Source organism: Emydura macquarii, unplaced genomic scaffold (assembly GCF_026122565.2).
Source record: "Emydura macquarii macquarii isolate MOO-44397 ecotype Brisbane River unplaced genomic scaffold, CSIRO-AGI_Emac_v2 contig_1447, whole genome shotgun sequence".
Lineage (NCBI taxonomy): Eukaryota > Metazoa > Chordata > Testudines > Chelidae > Emydura > Emydura macquarii.
In genome coordinates, this window is record NW_027131584.1 from 83991 (window position 1) to 107650 (window position 23660).

The 23660-nt window shown below is 46.5% G+C and overlaps 1 protein-coding gene across 1 annotated transcript; it reads left to right on the forward strand.

Moving 5' to 3' along the window:
- Positions 1 to 14585: 14585 nt before the first annotated feature.
- LOC137156346 (olfactory receptor 52P1-like) lies at positions 14586 to 15710 on the forward strand. The gene has a single exon (XM_067553066.1). It carries the CDS (start codon positions 14673 to 14675, stop codon positions 15708 to 15710), a length of 1038 nt encoding a protein of 345 aa, XP_067409167.1. The 5' UTR covers positions 14586 to 14672.
- Positions 15711 to 23660: the final 7950 nt, after the last annotated feature.

The window sequence follows — 23660 nt, forward strand, 5'->3', positions numbered from 1 at the left end:
GGGGCCACTCACTGACTTTAAACATGTGTCACAGGTGGGGGAAAGGATGTCTCCTCGTTAATCAAGGGTGCTCTGTCCCAATTTGGCTGAGCTCAGCCTTGTGGAAGTTCACAGTTTCAGAAGTTCCTCACACATAATTTCTTATTATTCCATCACCAAGCGGGTCTCTGTATATTACTCAGTTCCATGTCTCTAAGAATCACCTGATCTCTTTCAGAATCACCTGTTATCCTCCAGCCCCACATACCCTATCACTCGGCCTTTCTCTGACTTTTAGACCACCAGCGCTGATGATTTCTCATATGCTCTCAGACCCATTTCCATTCTTATGCTTGTTGACTTTCACCATTCCCCACTCTCCTCCATCTTTGACTCTTTTGCTCCTCTTTGCCATCACAGGGTCCCCAGCTCTGCCATCCTTCAGGCCCCAACAAGCCCTTCCAGTCCTGAGTTTCCCCAAATCTGTCTCTCTGAATTCTTACCTAGCAGACACTTGGAGTTTTCTCCTCTCCTTTATCCCCCCTGCCCCAAAGCCATGAAGTCTGACCCCAATTATTAGTTCATTTTGTTACACACATTGTACACATACTGGGAAAAAAATAAAGAAAAAGTCTATTTAACAGAAAAATCACTGATGTAAAGATGAAGGATGGAAGAATCCCTTGAACTGCTACAGATAGGGTCGGACTCGCTAGGCAGCAGTTCAGCAGAAAAGGACCTGATGAAATAGTGAGGAGAAGCAAACATAGATGAGTTACACATAAAATAAACAAAGACGCAACCTCAGACTTTCCACATCTATACTAGTCAAATTCCCTTTTCTAATGCAAGTGACCTGTTCTCTCTGAAGGGTTTCCCACGTGCCCTTTGTCTTCAAGGGGATTTAATGTTTCCCAGACACCACCTCACCTAGATGCTGCAAAGTGGCATAGTCTGTGCATTTGGGCATCAACTAGACAATGAAGGGATCTGTCACCATGAGCCTTGTAACCTTGGGCACCTTAACACTGTGCTGTTATGGCTCATGGTTCTGCACCAGTAACCAGCCCACAAGTATCATGGTCTCACCCTGGCTTCCAACGGCCGACTTACTCCTTGCTCCGTCTCCCCGCCTTCTCATCGAGTGAATGTCCAGAAGGGACGGGAAACATTGTGGGGTTTCCTTTATTTGCTTTCATGCTGGAGGAGGCCATTATTTGAAGGACATTACTGCCCGGGAAGGAGTGGGAGGTTAAAGAAATCTGACTAGAGGGGCAAGTCCTGAATTCAGGAGAGCTGGGAAAATCTACAAGGGGCATTCTGGAGTCTCCAGGCTGCCGTCATTTGCCGTTTGTTGTGTGAAACATCTGCCAACCCTCCGGCAGGGCACAACTATGAGCACTGGAGATCTGCGTTAGCTGGAGGAGGAGTTCAACGGCCGAGGAGCGACTCTTTGGGGTCAGACCAGGACGGAGAGCAGAACTGGTCGTGGTAGCTCCAGGAGAGACGAGCTGATGGAAGGCAGAATCTCCCCCTAAACAACTGCCCAAAGGTCCCTCCTTGAGGAAAGGGAACCTGCTGCAGGGATGTGACAATCACAGGGAGATGTCAAGAAGCGGCCCAGGGAGAGCCAACTTATCATCCCCGGCTGTCCAGATCACTGAAAGCCCTCCCAGGACCCTTGACCTGAGCCTGGTGCAGTGGGTGTGCCGGGCTCCCTTGCCAACAGCCCACTGCATGTAACAGCCTAAGCCCTGGCTACTAGGCAGCACTCCCCTGCCAACGGACCCCGAGCGAGGGCCATCACAAGGTGAAAGACTTGCCGACTCAGAAAGATTTTCCTACGTTTACAGGTGTCTCGACGAATAATTGCACAGCTTTCCAATTGCTTTCATCTCTCACAGGGAGCTGCTGATCTACTCACCATCATTCAGCCAAATACGCTGAACGCTGCACTGCAAGTGACGAGGAGCTGTATGAAGGAGCTGAAAACTGGCCAATCATTCCAACAGACATTTCTTGTGCTTCTCCTGGGCAGTTGCTTTCATTCAGATCTGTTTAGAGCAGCGGTTCCCAAACTACCAGGTGCGTGGGGGAGTGTAAAGGGAGGCGCAAGCTGTGTGAGTTTCTATTTTTATGAGCTCCAGCTGTCAGCCCCGGGGGGCTGGGACTCATGCACAAGGATTGTGCACATCCGGACGAAGGGGATAAAGGAGAGACCTGGATCCCCCACCACCATGGGCGACAGTGGGAGTCCCCAGCCTCATGCGGTGCTGGATGGCTAGTCCCTCACAGGACTCTCTTAGAAACTGTGGCATTTCAGTTTCTAATTCATACTGAGAAAGTAGGACAATCAGCTCATTATTTTAGGTGCTGTACATGAACACAAGAAGGCTGGGAAAGAAGCAGGATGAATTGGAAGCCCTGGCACAGACAAGGAACTATGATGTGTTTGGAATAACCGAGACCTGGTGGGAGTTGTCTTTGGTGGACGTCACCGGAATCTGAGACCAAGTGGAGTAGTGCATTAGTAGGAGGTAGTTAGTAGGAGGCTACATGTGTTAAGCATTAGCAGCTGTGGCTTCACAAGAGAGGCATGGGAAAATCTGACCCTTGGCTTATGCCTCATGTTTAATGTCATCAATTGAGCTTAAATATGACAATTGTGAGAAGTACTTGTGAGAAAGAAAGAAGTGAAGAAAGAAAAGAGACTCTTACAATTGACCCAGGCCATATGATTACCTTAGAAATGCATACCAAACCAGTGGAAAATGCTTCTATGGACTCATTCCTTTACCTTGTATGAATGTATCTTGTACCTTGAATAAAACCCAACTTAAAATTAACCAACTGGTAACTCTGAAGAATGATCAGCAAAAGGACCAATATCTAGGAAAGGAAATTATCTGCTCCGCATATGGAGAATATATTATAAATACTATCACAGATACATTGCTAGCTCTAAAATTGGGGAAGGTTCCAGACCTAATCAAAGTGAACATTTACTAAGTTGGTATTGCCCTCAGAGTTTTGAAAAGCTGTAAAGGGAGCGATCCACGTGTTTGGATCTACGTCAGCATTTGTCATTGAGAACACTGAGACGTAGAGATCTGTGACACCCCACCCTAACCAAGACAGTTGTTCTTTTTGAAAAAGTTGTACAGTGGCACAATCCTTGTATGTCTCATTCACTATTTCTTTGCCGGTGTTTGACCCAGACAAGGATGTGTACAAGCAATTGGCAGCTGCCCAGTCCATAGGTCACCTGTTTGGAATCAAAAAATTACAGAGAGGATGCCTTGGACTGAAACTGTGATAGAAATGCTAAATTCGAGAAGGATGTCTTAGAACTACAATCTAGAACTACAATCTTGGTCTATGTTGTAAAACATTAACTACCTTTGAAGTCGCTCACGGACGTACCCTGTCAGATAAGATAACAAGTGAGTGTATGTGACCCAGGACTTCCTGGCACTGGGAGACTCACCGGGACAGGCTGGCACCGGGAGACCCCCATTGTGTGTTATAATTACCTTACATGCAGTAAATAACCTGTGAAGTAAACTCCACTATACAATCTGTATGTAAAATGAATCTTAAACAAACCTATATAAGCCCTCTGTATTGGTACCAAGGCGATGATCCAGAGATTAGCACGGGGATGTGCTGTCTGGGCTTCCCTATGGCCATAGCTCTCTGTGTGTATCTGTCAGAATAAAGCTCTGCTCGATCTAACTCTAAAAGAGAAGCTGCATGATCTTTTCCACGACACCTGGAAGACAACATCTACAGAGAACATGTCAATGTGCCTCCCTTGGTAATCTATCAGACTCCAACTCAGACTTGGAATGTTCCCCAGTTGGTCTGTTGCTCTGAAAAAGGGCCTCAGTACATGTGTAGGTGTGACGTGTTTGAGACAGATACTGTCATGTGTGGATTACAGGGAGAATTACAAAACAGATTATCCTTGTCATGTTTAGTGAGGCTGACAAACTGGAGAACTCCAGTGCAAAGGGTGTCCTATGCTGGAAATGGCCAATTTTTCATGGTAACCAATCAAAGAAGGTACCAATATGGTCCCTTGGAGTGTCAGGTCACAGACCCAAATTTTTGTTTTATTCCAAATCAACCTTCATTAATTGGAAATCAAATGATTTCCCCTAGTCCCACATTTGAGAACATCACTACCACTCTGTCTGACCCTGCTAATCAAGATTTAACTATCCAAAGTACACCAACCTTCCTTGTTTATATTCCCCCACTAGGGTTATCACTGAAATCATTATTGTCTCATAAAGAGACCCACCTCGTACAAATTGGAGAATATGTATCCGTGGTACCCATGATTGTCAGGCACCAGGACATGCAAGACCATCACCATGATACTCTTCCTCCACCACGAGCTGTAGGAGGAGGTGGCGAAATTATTCCCTCAAACAATTAACCATCCATATCCACACTTGTGTGACTGGGTTCATTTTGTAACCACCCCATCAAAGGGGGGATTTGTAGCCTATAGGAGTAGCCTGCTTGCATGCATATATATATATATACACACACATCTTTCCTTACAAATTTAAGTATTGTTGTTTTTATTATAATAAAATCATAGATTTATATTAAAGTATTATAGCTGTAGTGCAAGGAAGTGAAATATGGAGAAGGAATATGAGTGCAACCAAGGCCGGGCTAAAGGTTCAGGGAGGAGCAGAACTGCAGACACTTCCTGTTGTGCCTTGTTTTGAACAGACCTGTATGGGAAACACCCCATCTTTGGAAGATGTTCTTCACGGTGTCCCGGTGAATGGACCACTCATGATTGGACAAGGCTCTTCTGAAATGATCCATAGCTCATTCTATGTGCTGTAGCCCAGTGTAGCCTATAGGACTAGCCTGCTTGCTTGCCTATATCCACACACATATATATGTATATCTTTCTTTATAGATTCGAGTATGGTTGCTTGATTATAATAGAGTCATAGATTTATATTCAAATATTTTAGCTGTAATGCAAGGTACCTTATCGGCCAGATCCTGTATGAACGCTAAGGCAGTTATCATACATATAGAATCATAGAATCATAGAATATTAGAGTTGGAAGGGACCTCAGGAGGTCATCTAGTCCAACCCTCTGCTCAAAGCAGGACTAACCTCAGCTATATCATCCCAACCAGGGCTTTGTCAAGCCTCAGCTTAAAAACCTGTAAGGATGGAGATTCCACCACCTCCCTAGGTAACCCATTCCAATGCTTCACCACCCTCCTAGTAAAAAACTTTTTCCTAATGTCCAACCTAGACCTCCCCCTGCAACTTGAGACCGTTGCTCCTTGTTCTGTCATCTGCCACCACCGAGAACAGCCTAGCCCCATCCTCCCTAGAACCCCCTTTCAGGTAGTTAAAAGCCGCTATCAAATCCCCCTCACTCTTCTCTTTTGCAGACTAAACAAGCCCAGTTCCCTCAGCCTCTCCTCATAAGTCCTGTGCTCCAGCCCCCTAATCATTTTGGTTGCCCTCCGCTGCACTCTCTCCAAATTGTCCACATCTTTTTTGTAGTGGGGGGCCCAAAACTGGACACAGTATTCTAAATGCGGCCTCACCAATGCCGAATAGAGGGGAATAATCACTTCCCGTGACCTGCTGGCAATGCCCCTCCTAATGCAGCCCAATATTCCATTAGCCTTCTTGACAACCAGGGCACACTGCTGACTCATATCCAGCTTTTTATCCACCGTTACCCCCAGGTCCTTTTCTGCAGAGCTGCTGCCCAGCTCGTCGGTCCCCAGTCTATAGCTGTGCATGGGATTCTTCCTTCCTAAGTGGAGGACTCTGCACTTGTCCTTGTTGAACCTCATTAGATTTCTTTTGGCCCAATCCTCCAGTTTGTTTAGGTCACTCTGTATCCTATCCCTACCTTGCAGGGTATCTACCACTCCCCCCAGCTTAGTGTCGTCCGCAAACTTGCTGAGGGTGCAATCTACCCCATCCTCCAGATCATTAATAAAGATGTTGAACAAAACCGGCCCCAGGACCGACCCCTGGGGAACTCCGCTTGTGACCGGTTGCCAGCTAGACATGGAGCCATTGATCACTACTCGTTGAGCCCTATGCTCTAGCCAGTTCACTATCCATTTTATAGTCCATTCATCCAACCCATACTTCTTTAACTTGCTGATAAGAATACTGTGAGAAACCGTATCAAAAGCTTTGCTAAAGTCAAGGTATATCACATCCACCGCCTTCCCCACATCCACAGAGCCAGTCACCTCATCATAGAAAGCAATCAGGTTGGTCAGGCATGACTTTCCCTTGGTGAATCCGTGTTGACTGTTCCTGATCACCTTCCTCTCTTCCAAGTGCCTTAAAATGGATTCCTTAAGGACCTGCTCCATGATCTTTCCAGGGATTGAGGTGAGGCTGACCGGTCTGTAGTTCCCCGGATCCTCTTTCCTCCCTTTTTTGAAGATGGGCACTATATTTGCTTTTTTCCAGTCCTCAGGGACCTCCCCCTGTTGCCACGAGCTTTCAAAGATAATAGCCAATGGCTCTGAAATCACCTCAGCCAACTCCCTCAGCACCCTCGGGTGCATTGCATCCGGCCCCATGGACTTGTGAATGTCCAATCCTTCTAAATAGTCTTGAACCTGTTCCTTCAGCACTGCGGGATGTTTGCCTCCTTCCCATTCTGTGCCACCCAGTACAGCAGTCTGGGAGCTGATCTTGTCTGTGAAGACAGAGGCAAAAAAGGCATTGAGTACCTCAGCTTTCTCCACATCCTCCGTCACTAGGTCGCCTCCCTCTTTCTTTAAGGGGCCTACACTTTCCCGAATCTTCCTCTTGTTGGCAACATGCCTGTAGAAACCCTTTTTGTTCCCCTTCACGTCCCTTGCTAGCTGCAACTCCAATTGTGCTTTGGCCTTCCTCATTTCATTCCTGCACGTTCGAGCAGTGTTTATATAATCCTCCCTAGTCATCTGACCAAGCTTCCACTTCTTGTAAGCTTCTTTTTTGCGTTTAAGTTCGCCAAAGACTTCTTTGTTAAGCCAAGCTGGACGCCTACCATATTTGCTATTCTTTCTGCACATCGGGATGGTTTGCTCTTGTGCCCTCAATAAGGTCTCCTTAAAATACAGCCAGCTCTCTTGGGTTCCTATGTTTGGGACCTTTGGCCCAGATAAGTAATGATGAGTTAAAGGATAAGATATATATATATATATAGTTATAATCTTTACCCTAGATAAGTCAGTAAGCACCAAAACGGGGAGGAGGGCATCTCAGATTATGTCCCGAGTAAATTTCACAAATACACGATAGAACCCACAAAAGGGCCAGAAATAACAAAGGTGAGATAAACGAACCATCTGGAACCATCTGGAAAGGATGTGGATTTGTCATTAATATGCACAAACCTGCTAGCCTATAGAATAAGTATACACTAATAATTCCGGGGTGAAGAATCCAAATTTGGATTTAGAAGGAGGATCCAGATTGCTCAGGGTATAAGAAGGGGCAAATCGTGTTAATTGGAGTGATCGTCAGCTACTCCTGCTTGAAGCTTCTTTTAATGAGTGTTAAAATTTTGTTCTTCATTTATACTTAGTATTGTTTGTAGTGTTAGTCTTAGCCTTATAACTCTTAGCCCTCGAGTATTGCCTACCTCACCCCTCTATTCAAGAGTTGAGGAACCAGACATCTCTCTTAACCAGGTCATCAAGGAAGGGTGTGAATATATTATTCCAAAGCATACCGTAGATACTGATATATACCACGACTCTCTAAAATAAGACTGTAATCCTATCCATTATCCATTTGATGATTCATTTTCTTTTAATCAGTCATTTGTCTATCATTTTATGTTATCGTAATACAAGCTTTTAAAACTATACAAATTTGGCTATCACCGTGAACCTTCCTGTCATGCACATTGGGGTCCCTATAAAACTATTTTGGAGCCTGATTCCAGGACAAGAACCTCATTATCTTCTGGTCAGATCAATTGCCGAGACTATAACCCCATTCAAATTACTAAAACACCCAAATCAGGCTACAGAGTATTGCCAGGAGATCGAGGCCTCCCAGTACAAAAAGGATATGAGGAAAATGTTTTTCACTAGGAGGGTGGTGAAGCACTGGAATGGGTTACCTAGGGAGGTGGTGGAAGCTCCATCTTTAGAGATTTTTAAATTGTGGCTTGACAAAGTGAAAAACATTTTCCTAATATTCAACCTAGACCTTCCCACTGCAACTTGAGACCATTCCTCCTTGTTTTGTCATCTACTGCTATTGAGAACAGCCTAGCTCCATCTTCCCTGGAATGCCCTTTCAGGTAGTTAAAGGCTGCTATGAAATTCCCCCTCATTCTTCTCTTTTGCAGACTAAAGAAATATAGCTCCCTCAACCTCTCCTCATAAGTCTTGTGTTCCAGCCTCCTAATCATGATCATGATAAAGCCTCGATATGGCCTCATCAATGTTGGCTGTTCACCCTTTTGGATCTTTAGGCCTGGAAGCTCCATGGCTGAACTCCTTAGAGTTGACATGGTCTGAACCCACTAGAGAGGTCCTTCTAGGGAGTAGAAAACCATCCAGTACAGTATTGTATCTGGAAAAGTGGAGGAGATAGGTTTTCCCCTACAGTCATCCACACCATTCTTCCTGGACTGCTTACTACACTGAAATACCATGGGCTATCAGTGTCGTCAATGAGCGTCCACCTGGCTGTGGTTTCAGCTTTCCATACATGGGTCACCTGCCGATCTGTCTTCACCACCTCAATTGCCAGACGTTTTCTCAAAGGCCTGGATAGGTTGTACCCTAAAATGCACCAGCCGATCCTGGACTGGGATCTCTGGTCCTCTCAAGGCTCATTTGGCCCCCATTTTAGACCCTAGTGATGTACTCTCTTCTCTACTTTCACAACTTATATTTTTCAAGATGTGTTGCTCATGTTCATTCCAAGACACCCACCCCCCCACAGCTGCCCCTCTGTTGGAATTAGGTGGCGAGAAGGAATGGAGGGTCAGCAGGATCCCATATACCAGCACCATGAGTATGCGAATCCAGTGAGCACTAGAGCTGACCTGATGGATACAACTAAGGGGAAAACCTTCTGCCTGCGGTGCATGTGGTACATGCACATCTACCTTGGAATGGACATGAGCCATATCTCTTGAAGGAGAACAGTTAAAAAAGCCCTATTTTACAGAGAGGAAACTGAGGCCTAGAGTAGATTACTAGATGACATGTCCAAGGTCACACAGGAGCTCTGTGGCCAAGCTAGGAATTGACCAGGTCCCCTGAGTTCCAGACCAGCACATCATCCACTAGACCCAGGGGGAGGTTGTCAAAGGCACAAGAACAGTGATCAGCAGAGTCCCATTGAATGTGGATGGACAATGGGCACCTCACTCGCCTCTGAACATCTCCCTGCACCCTCCCTACCCCAATGACAGCCTGTGCAGTTACTGTAGCTGAGACAAAGGCCATCAATCCTTCGGGTTCAGGGCACGTGCTGATCACTGAAGGGGGCTCAGGAAGCTGCGCTTCCCCATGGCAGGATATTCCACTCTGAGGGGTTTATGACTAAGCTGGGACAATCTGTGCTGCCCTCTGTCAGAGAGGCTATCGGATGGGAGGGACTGTTACTGTGTGTGGAAATCCTACGTTTGAAACAAGGATGCAGAAGATCCTGTCCACGTGCACGTCGTGGTCTCAGACATTCAGCCCGGGGTTCATCAGCCAGCAGGAGGAGCACATGCTCAGATTCAATGAGCAGCAGCACAGAAATGCTGATAGATAAATGAGCACATCTAACGCTTGACTCTTTTTTTCTCTCTGGGGTTTAGGCAGAGCAGGACCTCTCTAGCTAGTCTTCAAAACTCAAGTTGCCCCGACAATCTGAGCCTCTGTTATCAGTGAATCGTTTCTTCACTCTCGGGGGAGGATCATAGGCTGAAATTCTCTAGGGTCTATTTCTGGTTCTTCATGCTGCTCACGGACTGCAGGGAATTGTCCTACACTGGTGGCCAATCTGGGACTCCGTGGGGAATGTACGGGAGAATCATAAAGGTCCCTGTCCAACACAGTGCGTCAGACGTGAGATTCGTATGCTGATTTTCAGGTTGCAGGAAGGAGATTTCCTCTCTGCTGCGTGGGATTCCGGTGAGTTGCCTGTTTCTGCAATATAGTTAGTGCTCAGGGCTCGGGGAAGGTTCAAGTCAAGAGCAATCTGGGCTGGAATTCTCATTCACAGAGACTTGAAATGTTTAGTTTTGTCAGAAACACCAGGGGATTTAAAATTGAACTAAAGATTTATTGTAAATTGTCTATATAATATTTGTTTTTAAGATAATTTCCTTGTCTCTTACTGTGTCATTCTATCTGTCTCCCTGTTTCGATTTTTTTGGTCTGTTTCATTTTTTCTCTGGTTTCTCAAGTTTTCCAACTCAGTAACTTTACTGCCAGGTTAAGACGTGTAGCCAAAGCCTCTGCAGAGGGTATCTGTGATAGCCAAGATTTGACAACACAAATGGGTCACACAGGGTTTTACAGATTGGACAGGCTCTCACATTCTGCCTTCACTCCAGATCATTTCACATAGACACTAGCATAACAGAGTAAAATCAGTGCCTCTTTTTTTTTTGAAAGCCCATATTTTATGCTTTGTCCCAGGAAGCACCCTAACAGAATAGCTGTCACTGCTGCAGGACCTGAAATCTTGATTTTCACAGCAGGGTGCCTCAAGTTCAACACTAAGGGTGAAATCTTGGTCCCATTCAGATCAATGGCAAAACTTCCATCAGGGCCAGGATTTCAACCCAAATCCACATTTAGGGACTTACATAAAAGGCCTGATTTTCACCTCCAAGAACTTCTAGTAACTTCAACTGGAGTCGTGCTGCAGCCTCTAAGGATGGGTGAGGTCATCCGGGCCAGAGAAGAACTGACAGGAGAGTAGCTGAAATCTTAAACTCACAGCTTAGAGGTTCAGAGCAATTAGGGTGACCATTTTTTTCAGAGGAGGAGTCTGCTCTCAGTTCTCATCCATCTCTCCTTCCATAAAGGAAAAGATGCACCAAAATGTAGTAAAAATAGAATCATATTTCTGTCTTAGGGGAAACCAGGCAGTGTTGAAAATTTGACTGGGGGACATCCAGGAACAGTGTGTGTGTGTGTGTGGGGGGGGGGAGGGCAGGGGGGGTCAGGATATGCCATATTCAGATCACAATGGTGCAGAGTCCTGAAATAGGGAATGGACATCCTGCCTAATTCACACACCAAAGAGGTGTAGCTAGCCCTCCTGCAATCTCCTGAGGCAGGTGGGTGTTTCAGACTGTCATGCAATGTGGACACACTGTAGTAGATTGTCTCTGACACCTTCCTCCATCCAGCCCATCCCTCCTCTTGTGACCAATCCCACAACATCCTCATGGCAACTTCAGCAACTGCCAACATGGAAAAGCAACGTCAGGAAGTTGTGTCTGGGTTTATAACCGGCAGGAATTCGCTAAAGCTTTGTGTCGTTTTGAGGAAGAGTTACTCGTGCTGGCTCCTTTTAGTCTCCACGTCCTCTCTCCCCTCCCCTCTGGTCTGTTCCTCTCCTCTTCCCTGCACACACTGAGCTGCTGCTGGGGTTCCTTTCACCCCGGACAGGCTCTACAGGCTGCTCCTCCTCCATCCCCCTTTCCCCGATGCAGCCAGACCCAGAGTTTAACCCAGGCTGTGTAAATATTTGTACGAGCTGTCACTGTGTGGTGTGTCCCGCACCGAGTGCTGGGGGTTGTGAGGTTGGAGAGGGAGCTGTGTATGGATAGGCGCAGCACTGCTGAAATTCAATTTCTCTTTCTGATTCTTTGTCCCCGGCCAGTGCTGAGAGCTTTCTTGGCCCCAACTCAGTCTCGGCAGGTCTCAAAGCCTCTTTCCCTGAGAAGCCATAGAATTGCAGCCAGGATGTCACAACCTTTACTTATTTTTTTCCAATTTTTTTTAGGGTCCTTGAATGTTATTTATGCAATTTCAGGCATTTCCCTAGTGGAAAGAGCCATTGATCTTTGCTCCTCAGCTGGTTCCGTCTCCCATCGGATCTGACCCCATCTATAATCACCTTCCCCATCCCACACTTCTCTGATTCCAACACTACCCTGGGCGACAGCATCTTCTCCAGGATTCCCAGTCACATGTGGCCCCAAGAACCTCAGAGCCACCCTAAGCTTCCCAAAGCTCTTCATCTGCAGAGATGAGGTACCTCGTGTCCCACCTGCTCCCTTGGCTAAGGGGGATCAGTGACAATTTCTTTCCGGTGAGGAGTGTCACACACACAGTGGCAGATGCCAAGGCACTTGTGCTGTGCTGCTGCTCTTGTTGATCCCACACACACCGTGTGGGGCTTTGGGGACTGCTACACAGCAACAACGAGCAAACTGAGAAGTGTGCACAATGTATAATGAGAGCTGGGAATTCTGAGTTATCTCAGTGCCTAGGTAAATACAGCTGCCATGTGTAGACAACACCCTGGCCACTGGCTGACACAATGAGCCACTGGGCCACAAAGCCTGAACCCGGGACACTCTGGGATCATTTGTTAGCCACCTCTGCTAGCCATTAATGGGGAGAGTTGTACATACATTCCTCAGGGTGGAGATTTTATAGGATCACGTCAGTATTTTTCTCATCTGAAATGTTCCTCCTTCACGCCTCTCAAATCTTATTCAGAGTCACCTCTTCCCACGACCCAGTCCCCCATTCTGTAAGCATTGCTGACTTTTGTTGTAGGGTCGGTTGAAGAGAGAGATTGAGCCGGGTGGAGTGATAAGGAGCGTTTCTTCGGTTACAGCTTCTAGTCCACTCATTCCCCTTTGCCTCGTGATGAACAAAGTAAGCCCCGAGGTCACTGCTTTACAACTTTTTATCTACAATAATATGTAAACACACACACTTCTACAATGCCCCATAAAACCCCTGTTTGGTGATATAAAAGATTATAAAATGAATATTAATGGCTAGGGGATGCGTATAATTATACCCGCCCTGTTTGTTATTTCCCACAAAACTTGCACATTTATCTTAACAGCAGGAATTACCATGAAGTCCCTTAATAACTAGCTACAAGGAAGAACTAGGGGGAGAGATCCCGAGCCTTCCCTAACAGGCATGCTTCCTGGGAAAGAAGAGAGAACAGCCTCTGACCACATTCTTTGTCCAGGTGGTGAGGGGAGGAATGGTCAGGGGGGCGAAAGGGGAACATAGCCTGCCCGTTACCATGGTGCCTATTGGGCAGGTTTGCCCTGCTCTGGACACTGCTAGAAAGTTGCTCTGATTTGCTCCCTCCTTCCCTAACTTCAAGGCTAGAAAGGTGCTGTGGTTTGCACATGACTATTGCTTGTGTAGTACATGGCCTTTTCAGCCCAAGTCAGGGGTCCTGCGGAGGACAATTTGTGTCCAAAGCCTGGGCCCAACTCCCAGCCCCCCAGGGATGTGGCCCAGAACTGACATCCTTTATCCCCACGTTCTTTGGTGACCTGTCCTCTTCATAATTTACAATCCCTCCCCTTTTGTGGCACCTGTAAATTTTATCAGTATTCAAGCATGAGATGTGTAAGCATCTGGGTTGCTGACGGGTGTCTCTGCTTACCCCTGTCAGTTAACAAGGCAGAATAACAAATAGACTGGGCACCTTCAAGAAAGTTTCTCATCAAAAGAAACAAGGGATGGAAAAAAGCACAAAATCCCAGTCTGCCATGATAATGTCTGCTTTCATTGGGAAAACTTGGCACCTATCCAACAGCCTAATTGCATCATGGATCAGACCTATGGTCCATCTAGTCCAGTGTTCTCTCTCTGTCAGCAACAACCACAGTGGCTCCCAAAGGAGCCAGAGATTAGCATGTGCCCTGAAACACGCAGGTGTACAGGCTTTCCATTATATTTATTTAGCTGTTACTATTGAAACAAAAAATTCTTACTCTCCATATAAATGACCAAAAACTTTCCAATTTTAGCTTAGCTCCTTGCCTCAGATCATCCTGTGGCAATGAGTTTAATTGAGTAGCCTCTTGACCTTGTGCTATGAGAAAGGGAGAACACATTCTTGAAATACTCTCTACCAGTCAGTATTTAAAAGACTCTTCTGAAATCCCCTCTTATTTCTCTCCTTTCTAAGGTAACAACCCCAGTCTTTTCAACCTCTGTCCCTGTAAGCATTTTCCCAGACCCTTGATCTTTCTCGTTGCCCTTCCCTGAACCCCTCTAGTTCTGCAATGTCCTATTTGAGAAGGGTGCTCAGTATTGCACAGAGAAGTCCATAGGGGGGTGAAGCATAGACAAATTGAACTCATGGATTGTATTTTCGGTATTATTCCCCAAACCATTACTCCTGTGTCCCTACTTTTTCCTTACTTCTCGTGCTACCACTTTGAGCAGGTTTTCAAAGAGCCGTGCACCATGACACCAGGCACCTGTCCTGAGTTCACCCTGTAAGGCGTTTGAAGAGTTCAACCTTTTCCTTCCAATGGGCATGTAAGTTGCACTTACTGACATCAAACGTCATCTACCACCATGCTGCTTGTTCACCGAGCTTGGATGTCTGAGAACATCTCAGGACTGGATTAAGGCCTAAATAATTAGTTGCCATCTGCAAATGCTGCCAACTCACTGCTCACCCCCCTTTCTAGATTGTTATTTACTATAAAATATTTACTATGCTAATTGTGACCAAGTACCTAACCCCCTCTCTAGGCTTCTTTCCCCTCACAGGCATCGTCAGCATTTCAGATCCTGATCAGCATCTCAACCTTCTCATGTCAGCTTTCAACCTCACCCCCTCAGAACCGTCAACATTTATCCTTAATGGCATCCCGGGGCTGGAAGCTGCCCACATCTGGATTTCCATCCCTTTCTCTATGTTCTACATCATCAGCCTCCTGGGAAATGTCATGGTTCTGTTTGTTGTGAGCAAAGAGCAGGTCCTGCACAAGCCCATGTTCCTGCTGCTCTGCATGCTGGCGCTCACAGACATCGGCATGTCTACCTGCATCATGCCGAAGGCAATGTGCATATTTTGGTTCAGTTCCAAAGGCATCACTGTGGATGGCTGCCTCACCCAGATGTTCTTCCTTCACACAGTTGCTGCTACGCAATCAGCCGTCCTCGTGACAATGGCCTTCGATCGCTACGTCGCCATATGTGATCCTCTGAGATACGCCACCATCCTCACCAACGCACGAATCGCTAAGCTAGGGCTAGTGTGTTTGATACGAGCTGTTCTCTTGATTCTGCCTTGGCCCCTGCTCTTGCGGAGACTGCCATTCTGCACCAACCGCATTATCCTCCACACGTACTGTGAGCACATGGCTGTGGTGAAGATGTCTTGTGGGGACACCACAGTCAACCGGATGTACGGCCTGGTGACAACATCAGTCATCATCGGGTTAGACTTGACATTCATTGGCCTGTCTTACGGGCTGATCATCAGGGCCGTCCTCAGCATCTCGTCAAAGAAAGCCCACCAGAAAGCCCTCAACACCTGCACAGCTCACATCTGTGTGATGCTGATGTTTTATACTCCCATCCTCTTCTCTGCCCTGACACACAGGTTCGGTCAGGGCATCGCTGCCCACATTCACATCCTCTTGGCCAACCTCTATATCCTTGTCCCCTCCATGCTCAACCCTATCATTTATGGGGTCAAAACCAAAGAGCTCCGTGAGAAAGTCAGAAAATACACCTGCAGAATGTGATCGCTTGGGGCCACTGACTTTAAACCTGAGCGACAAGAGGGGGAAAGTATGTCTCCTCGTTAATCAAGGGTGCTTTGTCCCAACGTGGTTGAGCTCATACTTGTGGCAGTTCACAGTTTCAGAAGTTCCTCACACCTAATGTCTTATCACTCCATCACCAAACACTGCTCTCTCTGCCGATCACCTGATCCCGTTCAGTGTCACTCTTCCGCCTCCATCCCCACACACCCTGTGACTTGGCCTTTCCATGACATCTACACCACCAGCAATGGTGACTTCTCATATGCTCTCAACCCCATTTTCCATCAGTATGGTTGCTGATTCTCACCATTCCCCACTCTCCTCCATCTTTGACTCTTTTGTCCCCGTGTGCAATCCACAAGGCACCAAATCAGTCTCACTCAATTCTTAACTAGCAGCCGCCTAGAGTTTTCCCCTCTTGTTCATCCCTGCCCCACCCGAAGGCATGAAATCTCCCCTCTACTATCAGTTCGTTTTGGGACACACATTGCACAGAGACTGATGTCAAAATAAACGAAAAGTCTATTTAATAGAAAAATCACAGGTATAAAGATGAAATAGTTAGGAGAAGCAAACATAGATGAGTTATACGGAAAATAAACAAAGACACAACCTCAGGCTTTCCAGTTCTATACTAGTCAAATTCCCTTTTCTAATGCAAATTACTTGTTGTCTCTGAAGAGTTTCCCACATGCCCTCTGTCATCAAGTTGATTCCCAGACAGCATCCCACTTCGACGCTGCAAAGTGGCATAACCTGTGACATTTTGGGCATCACCTAGACCAGTAAAGGGGTCTGTTACCATCTGCCTTGTAACCTTGGGGGCCTTAACACTTGTGCTGTGACGAGTTACGGCCTTGCACCAGTAACCAGCCCACAAGCATCATGATCTCACTCTGGCTTCCAGCAGCCGACTTACTCCATGCAGGGTTATGTCAAAAGCCTCTGCAAATCCGTCTCTCCGAGTTCTCATCAAAGGGAAGTCCAGAAGGGATGGAAAACATTTTAGAGTTTTCTCCATTTGCTCCCATGCTGTTGCAGGACATTACTTGAAGGACATTACTGCCCGGGAAGGAGTGGGACTTTAAAGAAATCTGGCTGGAGGGGCAGGTCCTGAATTCAGGAGATCTGGGAAAATCCACAAGGGGTGCTCTGGAACGGCCAGGCTGCCGTCATTTGCCGTTTTTAGTTTAAAACATCTGCCAACCCTCCGGCAGGGCACAAGTACCAGGACTGAGGTTCTGATTTTGAATTTAATTGTCCACTCAGAGCTTTGTTGCTAACGTGGAGCAACCTCTGCTGGGGCTTGTAGCACAGCTTGGATTAAATAAAAGAAAACTCTGATGAAAACTTTCCTTTGTTGTTTGATGTAGAGACCAATGTGTTCATAACAAAAGCTTTGTTTCAATAACTAGCTTGGTCTACTTTGGGGCTGCATATCTAATGAAAGCTTTCCTTTGTTATTTGGCATCAGCACAGCACAGACAGGGAGTGGGAGGGAGGCCTGGGTTGTGTGAGGGACAGACTGTGAAGTTTTCTTACATCCCAGAGACTCTCGGTTGGGGGTCTCCACTCCCACAGGGCAGGGCTCCTTCTTTCCTTTAACCTTCCCATTTTTTCCCTTATTTTTCTTATAGCTGCCTGTTTTAGCCTATACTTGCTGTCGCAAAGCTCTTCCTCTACCTCGGGGGGTCCAGCGCTTCCTTCTAGTGGTAGGTCAGGGAACTGTTTCACCCCTTAGTGTTCTTCCACCCTCCAGGGGTGGGGGGTAATACAGCCTACCTCCTTGCCAGGAGAGGCTTTTGACCCGTGACAGCCCAAATGGGTGTGGTAGTGCCGAACCAAATGTCCAGGTCTCACCTTCAGGTCCATTGCAGTCGCAGAGGGGGAGGACCTCATCCCGGAGCCTCTGATACACAACCCCAAACTCCGTGTGTAGGTGACGGAGGCCCCCTCGTTTCAACAGAGGTTCGTCCTGGCAGGCATCACCAGGATCAGAGACCTCCTGGACTATGACTGGGGGGGGGGAATGGGTAGATTCCCAAGTGCTAGTTCGGCTGCCCAAGAGAAAAGGAGAAAGGCCTCGCCACAGGCAGCTGCCAGAAGGTGGCTTCTGGTGAGCAGCAACCTGCCTTGCCCGAAACGGGGGTCTTAGAATCATAGAGTTGTAAGGAAACTAAAGAGGTCATCTAATCCAACTTCCTGCTCAAAGCAGGACTCACCTCAGCTAAATCATCCCAGCCAGGGCTTTGTCAAGCCACATCTTAAAAACCTCTAAAGATGGAGATTCCACCACCTCCCTAGGTAACACATTCCAGTGCTTCACCACCCTCCTAGTGAAAAACATTTTCCTAATATCCAACCTAGACCTCCCCCACTGCAACTTAAGACCATTCCTTCTTGTTCTGTCATCTACCAACATTGAGAACAGTCTATCACCATCCTTCCTGGAACCTCTTTCAGGTAGTTAAAGGCTGCTGTCAAATCCCCCTCAATCTTCTGTTTTGCAGACCAAACAAACCTAGTTCCCTCAGACTCTCCTCTTAAGTCTTGTGCTCCAGCCCCCTAATCATTTTTGTTGCCCTCCACTGGATCTGTCCAACTTCTCCACATTCTTTTTGTAGTGGGGGGCCAAAACTGGACACAATATTTGAAATGAGACCTCACCAATGCGAAATAGAGGGGAATAATCACTTCCCTCAATCTGCTGGCAATGATCCTACTAATGCAGCCCGATATGCTATTTGCTTTCTTGGCAACCATGGCACATTGCTGACTCATATCCATCTTCTTATCCATTGTAACCCCCAGGTCCTTTTCTGCAGAACTGCTGCCTAGCTCGTCGGTCCCCAATCTGTAGCTCTGCATGGAATTCTTCCATCCTAAGTGCAGGATTCTGCATTTGTCCTTGTCAAACCTCATCAGATATCTTTTGGCCCAATCTTCCAATTTGTCTAGGTCACTCTGTAACCTATCCCTACCTTCCAGGGTATCTATCACTCCCTCTATACTAGTGTCATCTGCAAATTTTCTAAGGGTGCAATCTACCCCATCCTCCAGATAATTAATGAATATATTGAAGAAAACTGGCCCCAGTACTGACACCCGGGGCACTCCGCTTGTGACCAGCTGCAAGCTAGACATGGAGCCATTTATCACTACCCATTGAGGCCGATGATCTAGGCAGCTCTCTATCCATTTTATAGTCCATTCATCCAACCCATACTTATTTAACTTGCTGATAAGAATACTGTGGTAGACCATATCAAAATCTTTGCTAAAGTCAAGGTATATCATGTCCACCGCTTTCCCCACATCCCACAGAGCCAGCTTCCTGAGGGAGTCCAGGGTCCGAATCCTGCTGTTCTCCTTTCTTCCTTTTGTCGGGATCCTGAACTCGACCATCTTATGGTCACTGATGCCCAGGTTGCCACCCACTTCTACTTCCCCTACCAAATCTCCCTTGTTTGTGAGCAGCAGGTCAAGAGAAGCACGGCCTCTAGTTAGTTGCTCCAGCACTTGCACCAGGAAATTGTCTGCGACACTCTCCAAAAACTTCCTGGATTGTTTGTGCTCTGCTGTATTGCTCTTCCATCAGGTGTCAGAGTGATTGAAGTCCCCCATGAGAATCAGATCCTGTGAACTGGAAACTTTTCCTAGTTGAGTGAAGAAAACCTCATCTACCTCGTCCTCCTGGTCTGGTGGTCTGTAACAGACACCCACCACGACATCACCCTTATTGTTCTTGCTTCTAAACTTAACCCAGAGACTCTCAACTGACTTATCTCCAGTTTCATATTGGAGCTCAGAGCAATCCTAGTGCTCTCTTACATATAGTGCAATTCCTCCACCCTTTCACCCCTGCCTGTCCTTCCTGAACAGTTTATACCCATCCATGACAGTGTTCCAGTCATGTGAGTTACCCACCAAGTTTCGGTTATTCCAATCATGTCATAGTTTCTTGACTGTGCCAGGACTTCCAATTCCTCCTGCTTTTGTGTACAGGTAGTTGAGATAAGTGGCTGATTGCCCTACTGTGCAATTCCAGAGGCCTCCCGTGTTGCACCCTCCTCCTTCTGCTTCCTTTTGGTGACCCATTTCCCCACTTTCCTCCGGGCTTAGGTCCCCATCCGCCATCGAACCTAGTTTACATCCCTCCTCACAAGGTTAGCCAGCCTGTCTGCAAAGCTACTCTTCTCTGTCTCTTAGGTGAATTCCGTCTCGTCCTAGTAATCCTTCCTGGAACAACATCCCATGGTTGAAGAATCCAAAGCCCTCTCTCTGAAATCACCTGCGTAACCACACATTTACTTCCGCATTGCGACGCTACATACCTGGGCCTTTTCCTTCAACTGGGAGGATAGATGAGAATACTACTTGTGTATCAAACTTCTTTATCCTTCTTCTCAGAATTACATAGTCACAAGTGATCTGCTCAAGGTCATTTTTGGCAGTGTCATTGGTACACACATGGAGAAGTAGGAAGGGGAAGCGGTCTGAGGACTTGATGAGATTTGGCAGTCTCTCCATCACATCCTGAATCCTAGCTCCAGGCAAGCAGCACACTTCTCTAGTTTCCCAGTCCAGATGGCAGATGGATGACTCCGTCCCGCTTAGGAGGGAGTTCCCAACCACCACCACCCTTCTCTTCCTCTTGGGAGCGGTGGTCATGGAACCCCCATCCCATGGACAATACATCCCATGCCTTCTGATCAACAGGGTTTCCTTCTGATCCATTCCCTCATATGAGTCTTTCAAATTGTTCTCTGCCATTGTACCCATGCAGAGAGCCTGAAAACTAATTCTGACGTATATTTCCATGATTGGCATATAGGTTCTCTTTCTTCGGGAGGTCACATGCTGCCAATTTTCTTCCCCCTTCTTTGGTATCCCCTGCACTATCTTCTCTGATTCATCCTCATGCTGTGCTCGCAGTAACAAATCATGTATTCGATTGAGAAAGACTTTGTTTTTTTTAATGTAACACAGCGTTGATGCTTGGATTTCTAGTCCTTTAACCTTCTCTTCCAATATGGAAACCAGCCTGCACTTGGTACAGATGAACTCGGCTGTATCCTGTGGGAGAAAGACAAACATAGCACATCCAGTGCAGGTGACAACAGCAGATTGCTCACTTTCCATATCCTTCCTCTGAGACCCTCTTCAGATGCTGTATTTACTGCTCAGCTAAGTCTGAAAGGCAAAAACACGCTATGGGCTCTCCCCCAAGGTGAACTCCCAGGCAAACTCCTTCTGTTTGCCTCTCCTCTGTTCACAGGTCACTTGGTTCGCAACTGGCTGCTTCTTATAAGGCTGCTGACTCAAAGCAGTTGCCCCGGCTCAGTGACTCCCTCTCCAATCAACCACTCAAGGCCCACCTGGAACAAAGCACTCCCAATTCACACTTTTTAAACAATGACACACACAGTCAACTTTCAGACAGTCCCTGTAACTTGCACCAATCAATCAAACAAATGGTCTCTCAGATACTCACCCCTCTAGCACACAACACAGCTCCTCTCAAGTAGAACTCACCTGTGCTCCTCTCGGACTATTCCCAGGCGACAGTGGCAGGATCTGTAAGAGAAGGCCTCGTCCTTCCTCAACTCACAGGCCTTGGTCCGGAAGACAATGATGCGGGTGAAATCAGACCTTTTGGAGGTGTGATTGAGGATAACACACTAGAACAGTATCTGGATCTAATCCCCCTGTGTTTTTTGGACCGGTTATCCGATTTCTATCAGGGGTCGGCCCATATTACTTTAACTCTAGGGTGTTAATCATGATAGGACTGGGATATTCCCTACAATTCAGTTGTTTCTTTCCTTCCTATCCTCCCTCTTCATCCCCCTTCAGGAAACCTTCTCACGATCAGCTTCTAATCCAGGAGTTGCAAACGCCCTTAAATTGGGAGCAGTAGAGGATGTTCCTCTGGAACTGAGGGGTAAGGGTTTCTACTCCCATTATTTCCTAATCCCGAAAGCCAAGAGCCATCTAGGACCCATTCTGGACCTGAGAAACCTCAACAGATTAATGAAGAAGCTGAAGTTTTGCATGGTCTCCTTGGGCTCCATAATCTGTTCTCTGCATCCAGGCGACTGCATGTTGCTCTTGACTTGAAGGATGCATACTTTCACATCTCACTCCTTCAGAGTCACATAAGAGTCCTCCAATTCATAGTGAACCAGGTTCACTACCAGTTTACTGTCCTCCCCTTTGGCCTATAAGCAGTTCCTCATGTATTTGACAAGTGCAAGGCAGTCGTCGTGGCATTTCTGAAGAAACAAAGGGTCCAGGTTTATCCTCACCTTGACGATTGGCTGATTGAGGGCTGCATCAGGGCACAGGTGGAGTCCAAAGTGAGCTAGGTATGGACAAGCTTCGAAAAGTTAGGCCTACTATTATTTGTGCAGAAGTTAACTCTCTCACTTGTTCAAATAATTGATTTCAGAGGGGCAGTCCACAACTCAGTCCAGGCCAGAGCCTTCCTTCCACAGACATCTGGTTCTAGGTCTGGGGTACCATCATAGAAGGTCACAGAAAATATCTTACCACTACACAAGACATTATGTGTAACGCCTATGGCCACCTACACCTACGTTGCGCAACATGCGAGATTGAGGCTCAGACCGCTGCTGTCCTGGCAACTGTCAGTATACTGACCAAAGAGGGACTGCTTAGACATGGTAACCGATGCTGTCTTTTTGTGGCAGGACCCAAGGTCAGTTTGTCCAGGGGTCCCATTCTCAAGACGACACTCTTCACTTTTTCCAGTTACGGACGCCTTGGCGCTGGTCTGGAGGGCTCATGTGGGGAGCTTCAGGACCCAATGCCTTTGGTGCCCGGCAAAGGTCTTGCTGCATATCAATGTCAGAGAGCTCAGAGAGGTGCAGCTTGCCTGCAAAATGTTCCAGAACCACCTGGAGGGCAAATACATGTTGGTTCTGAAAGAGAATACGACAGCAATGTTCTAAATAAAGACAGAGTGGAGCACACTCCTCTCTCTTTTGCCAGGAAGCCCTCCGCCTGTGAGAATTCCATGGACCCCTCAATCCATCTTGAGACTTCTAGTCTTCCAGGCACTATAACATGCTTTTGGGTGTTTAGTAATTTGAATGGGGTTATAGGCTCACCAATTGATGTGGCCAGAAGATAATGAGGTTCTTGTCCTGGAATCAGGCTCCGGAAGAGTTTAATAGGGACCCCGGGGTGCACGACGGAAGGGTTCACAGTGATAGCCAAAATTGTATAATTTTATAAGCTTTTATTAAGGTAACATAAAATGATAGACAAATGACTGACTAAAAGTAAATGAATCATCAAATGGATAAATACGGTCTTATTTTAAAAACTCGTGTGAGATATATATATATCTATGGTACGCTTTGGATTAGTATACTCACACCCTTCCCTGATGACTGGTTGTGAGAGATGTCTGGTTCCTCAACTCTTGATTAGCTGGGTGAAGTAGACAATGCTCAAATGCTAAGAGCTATAAGGCTAAGACTAACACTACAAACAATACTAAGTACAAAAGAAGAATAAAATCTTAAAACTAACTCAAAGAAGTTTCAAGAAGGAGAAGCTCACGATCTCTTGCCCCAAGTTAAACGATTTGCCCCTTCTCATACCCTGAGCAGTAGGCGTCCTTCTTCTAAGTCCATTTTGGATTCTTCACCCCAAAATTATTAGGGTACACTTATTCTATAGGCTGGCAAGTTTGTGCATATTAATGACATATCCACATCCTTTCCACTTGATTCCAGATGGTTTGTTTATCTCATCTTTGTTATTTCTGGCCCTTTTGTGGGTTTTGTGGTGTATCTGTGAAGTTTACTCGGGACATAACTTGAGACAGCCCCTCTGTTTTGATACCTCCTGACTTATCTAGGGTAAAGGTTATAACCATATATGTCTTATCCTTTAACT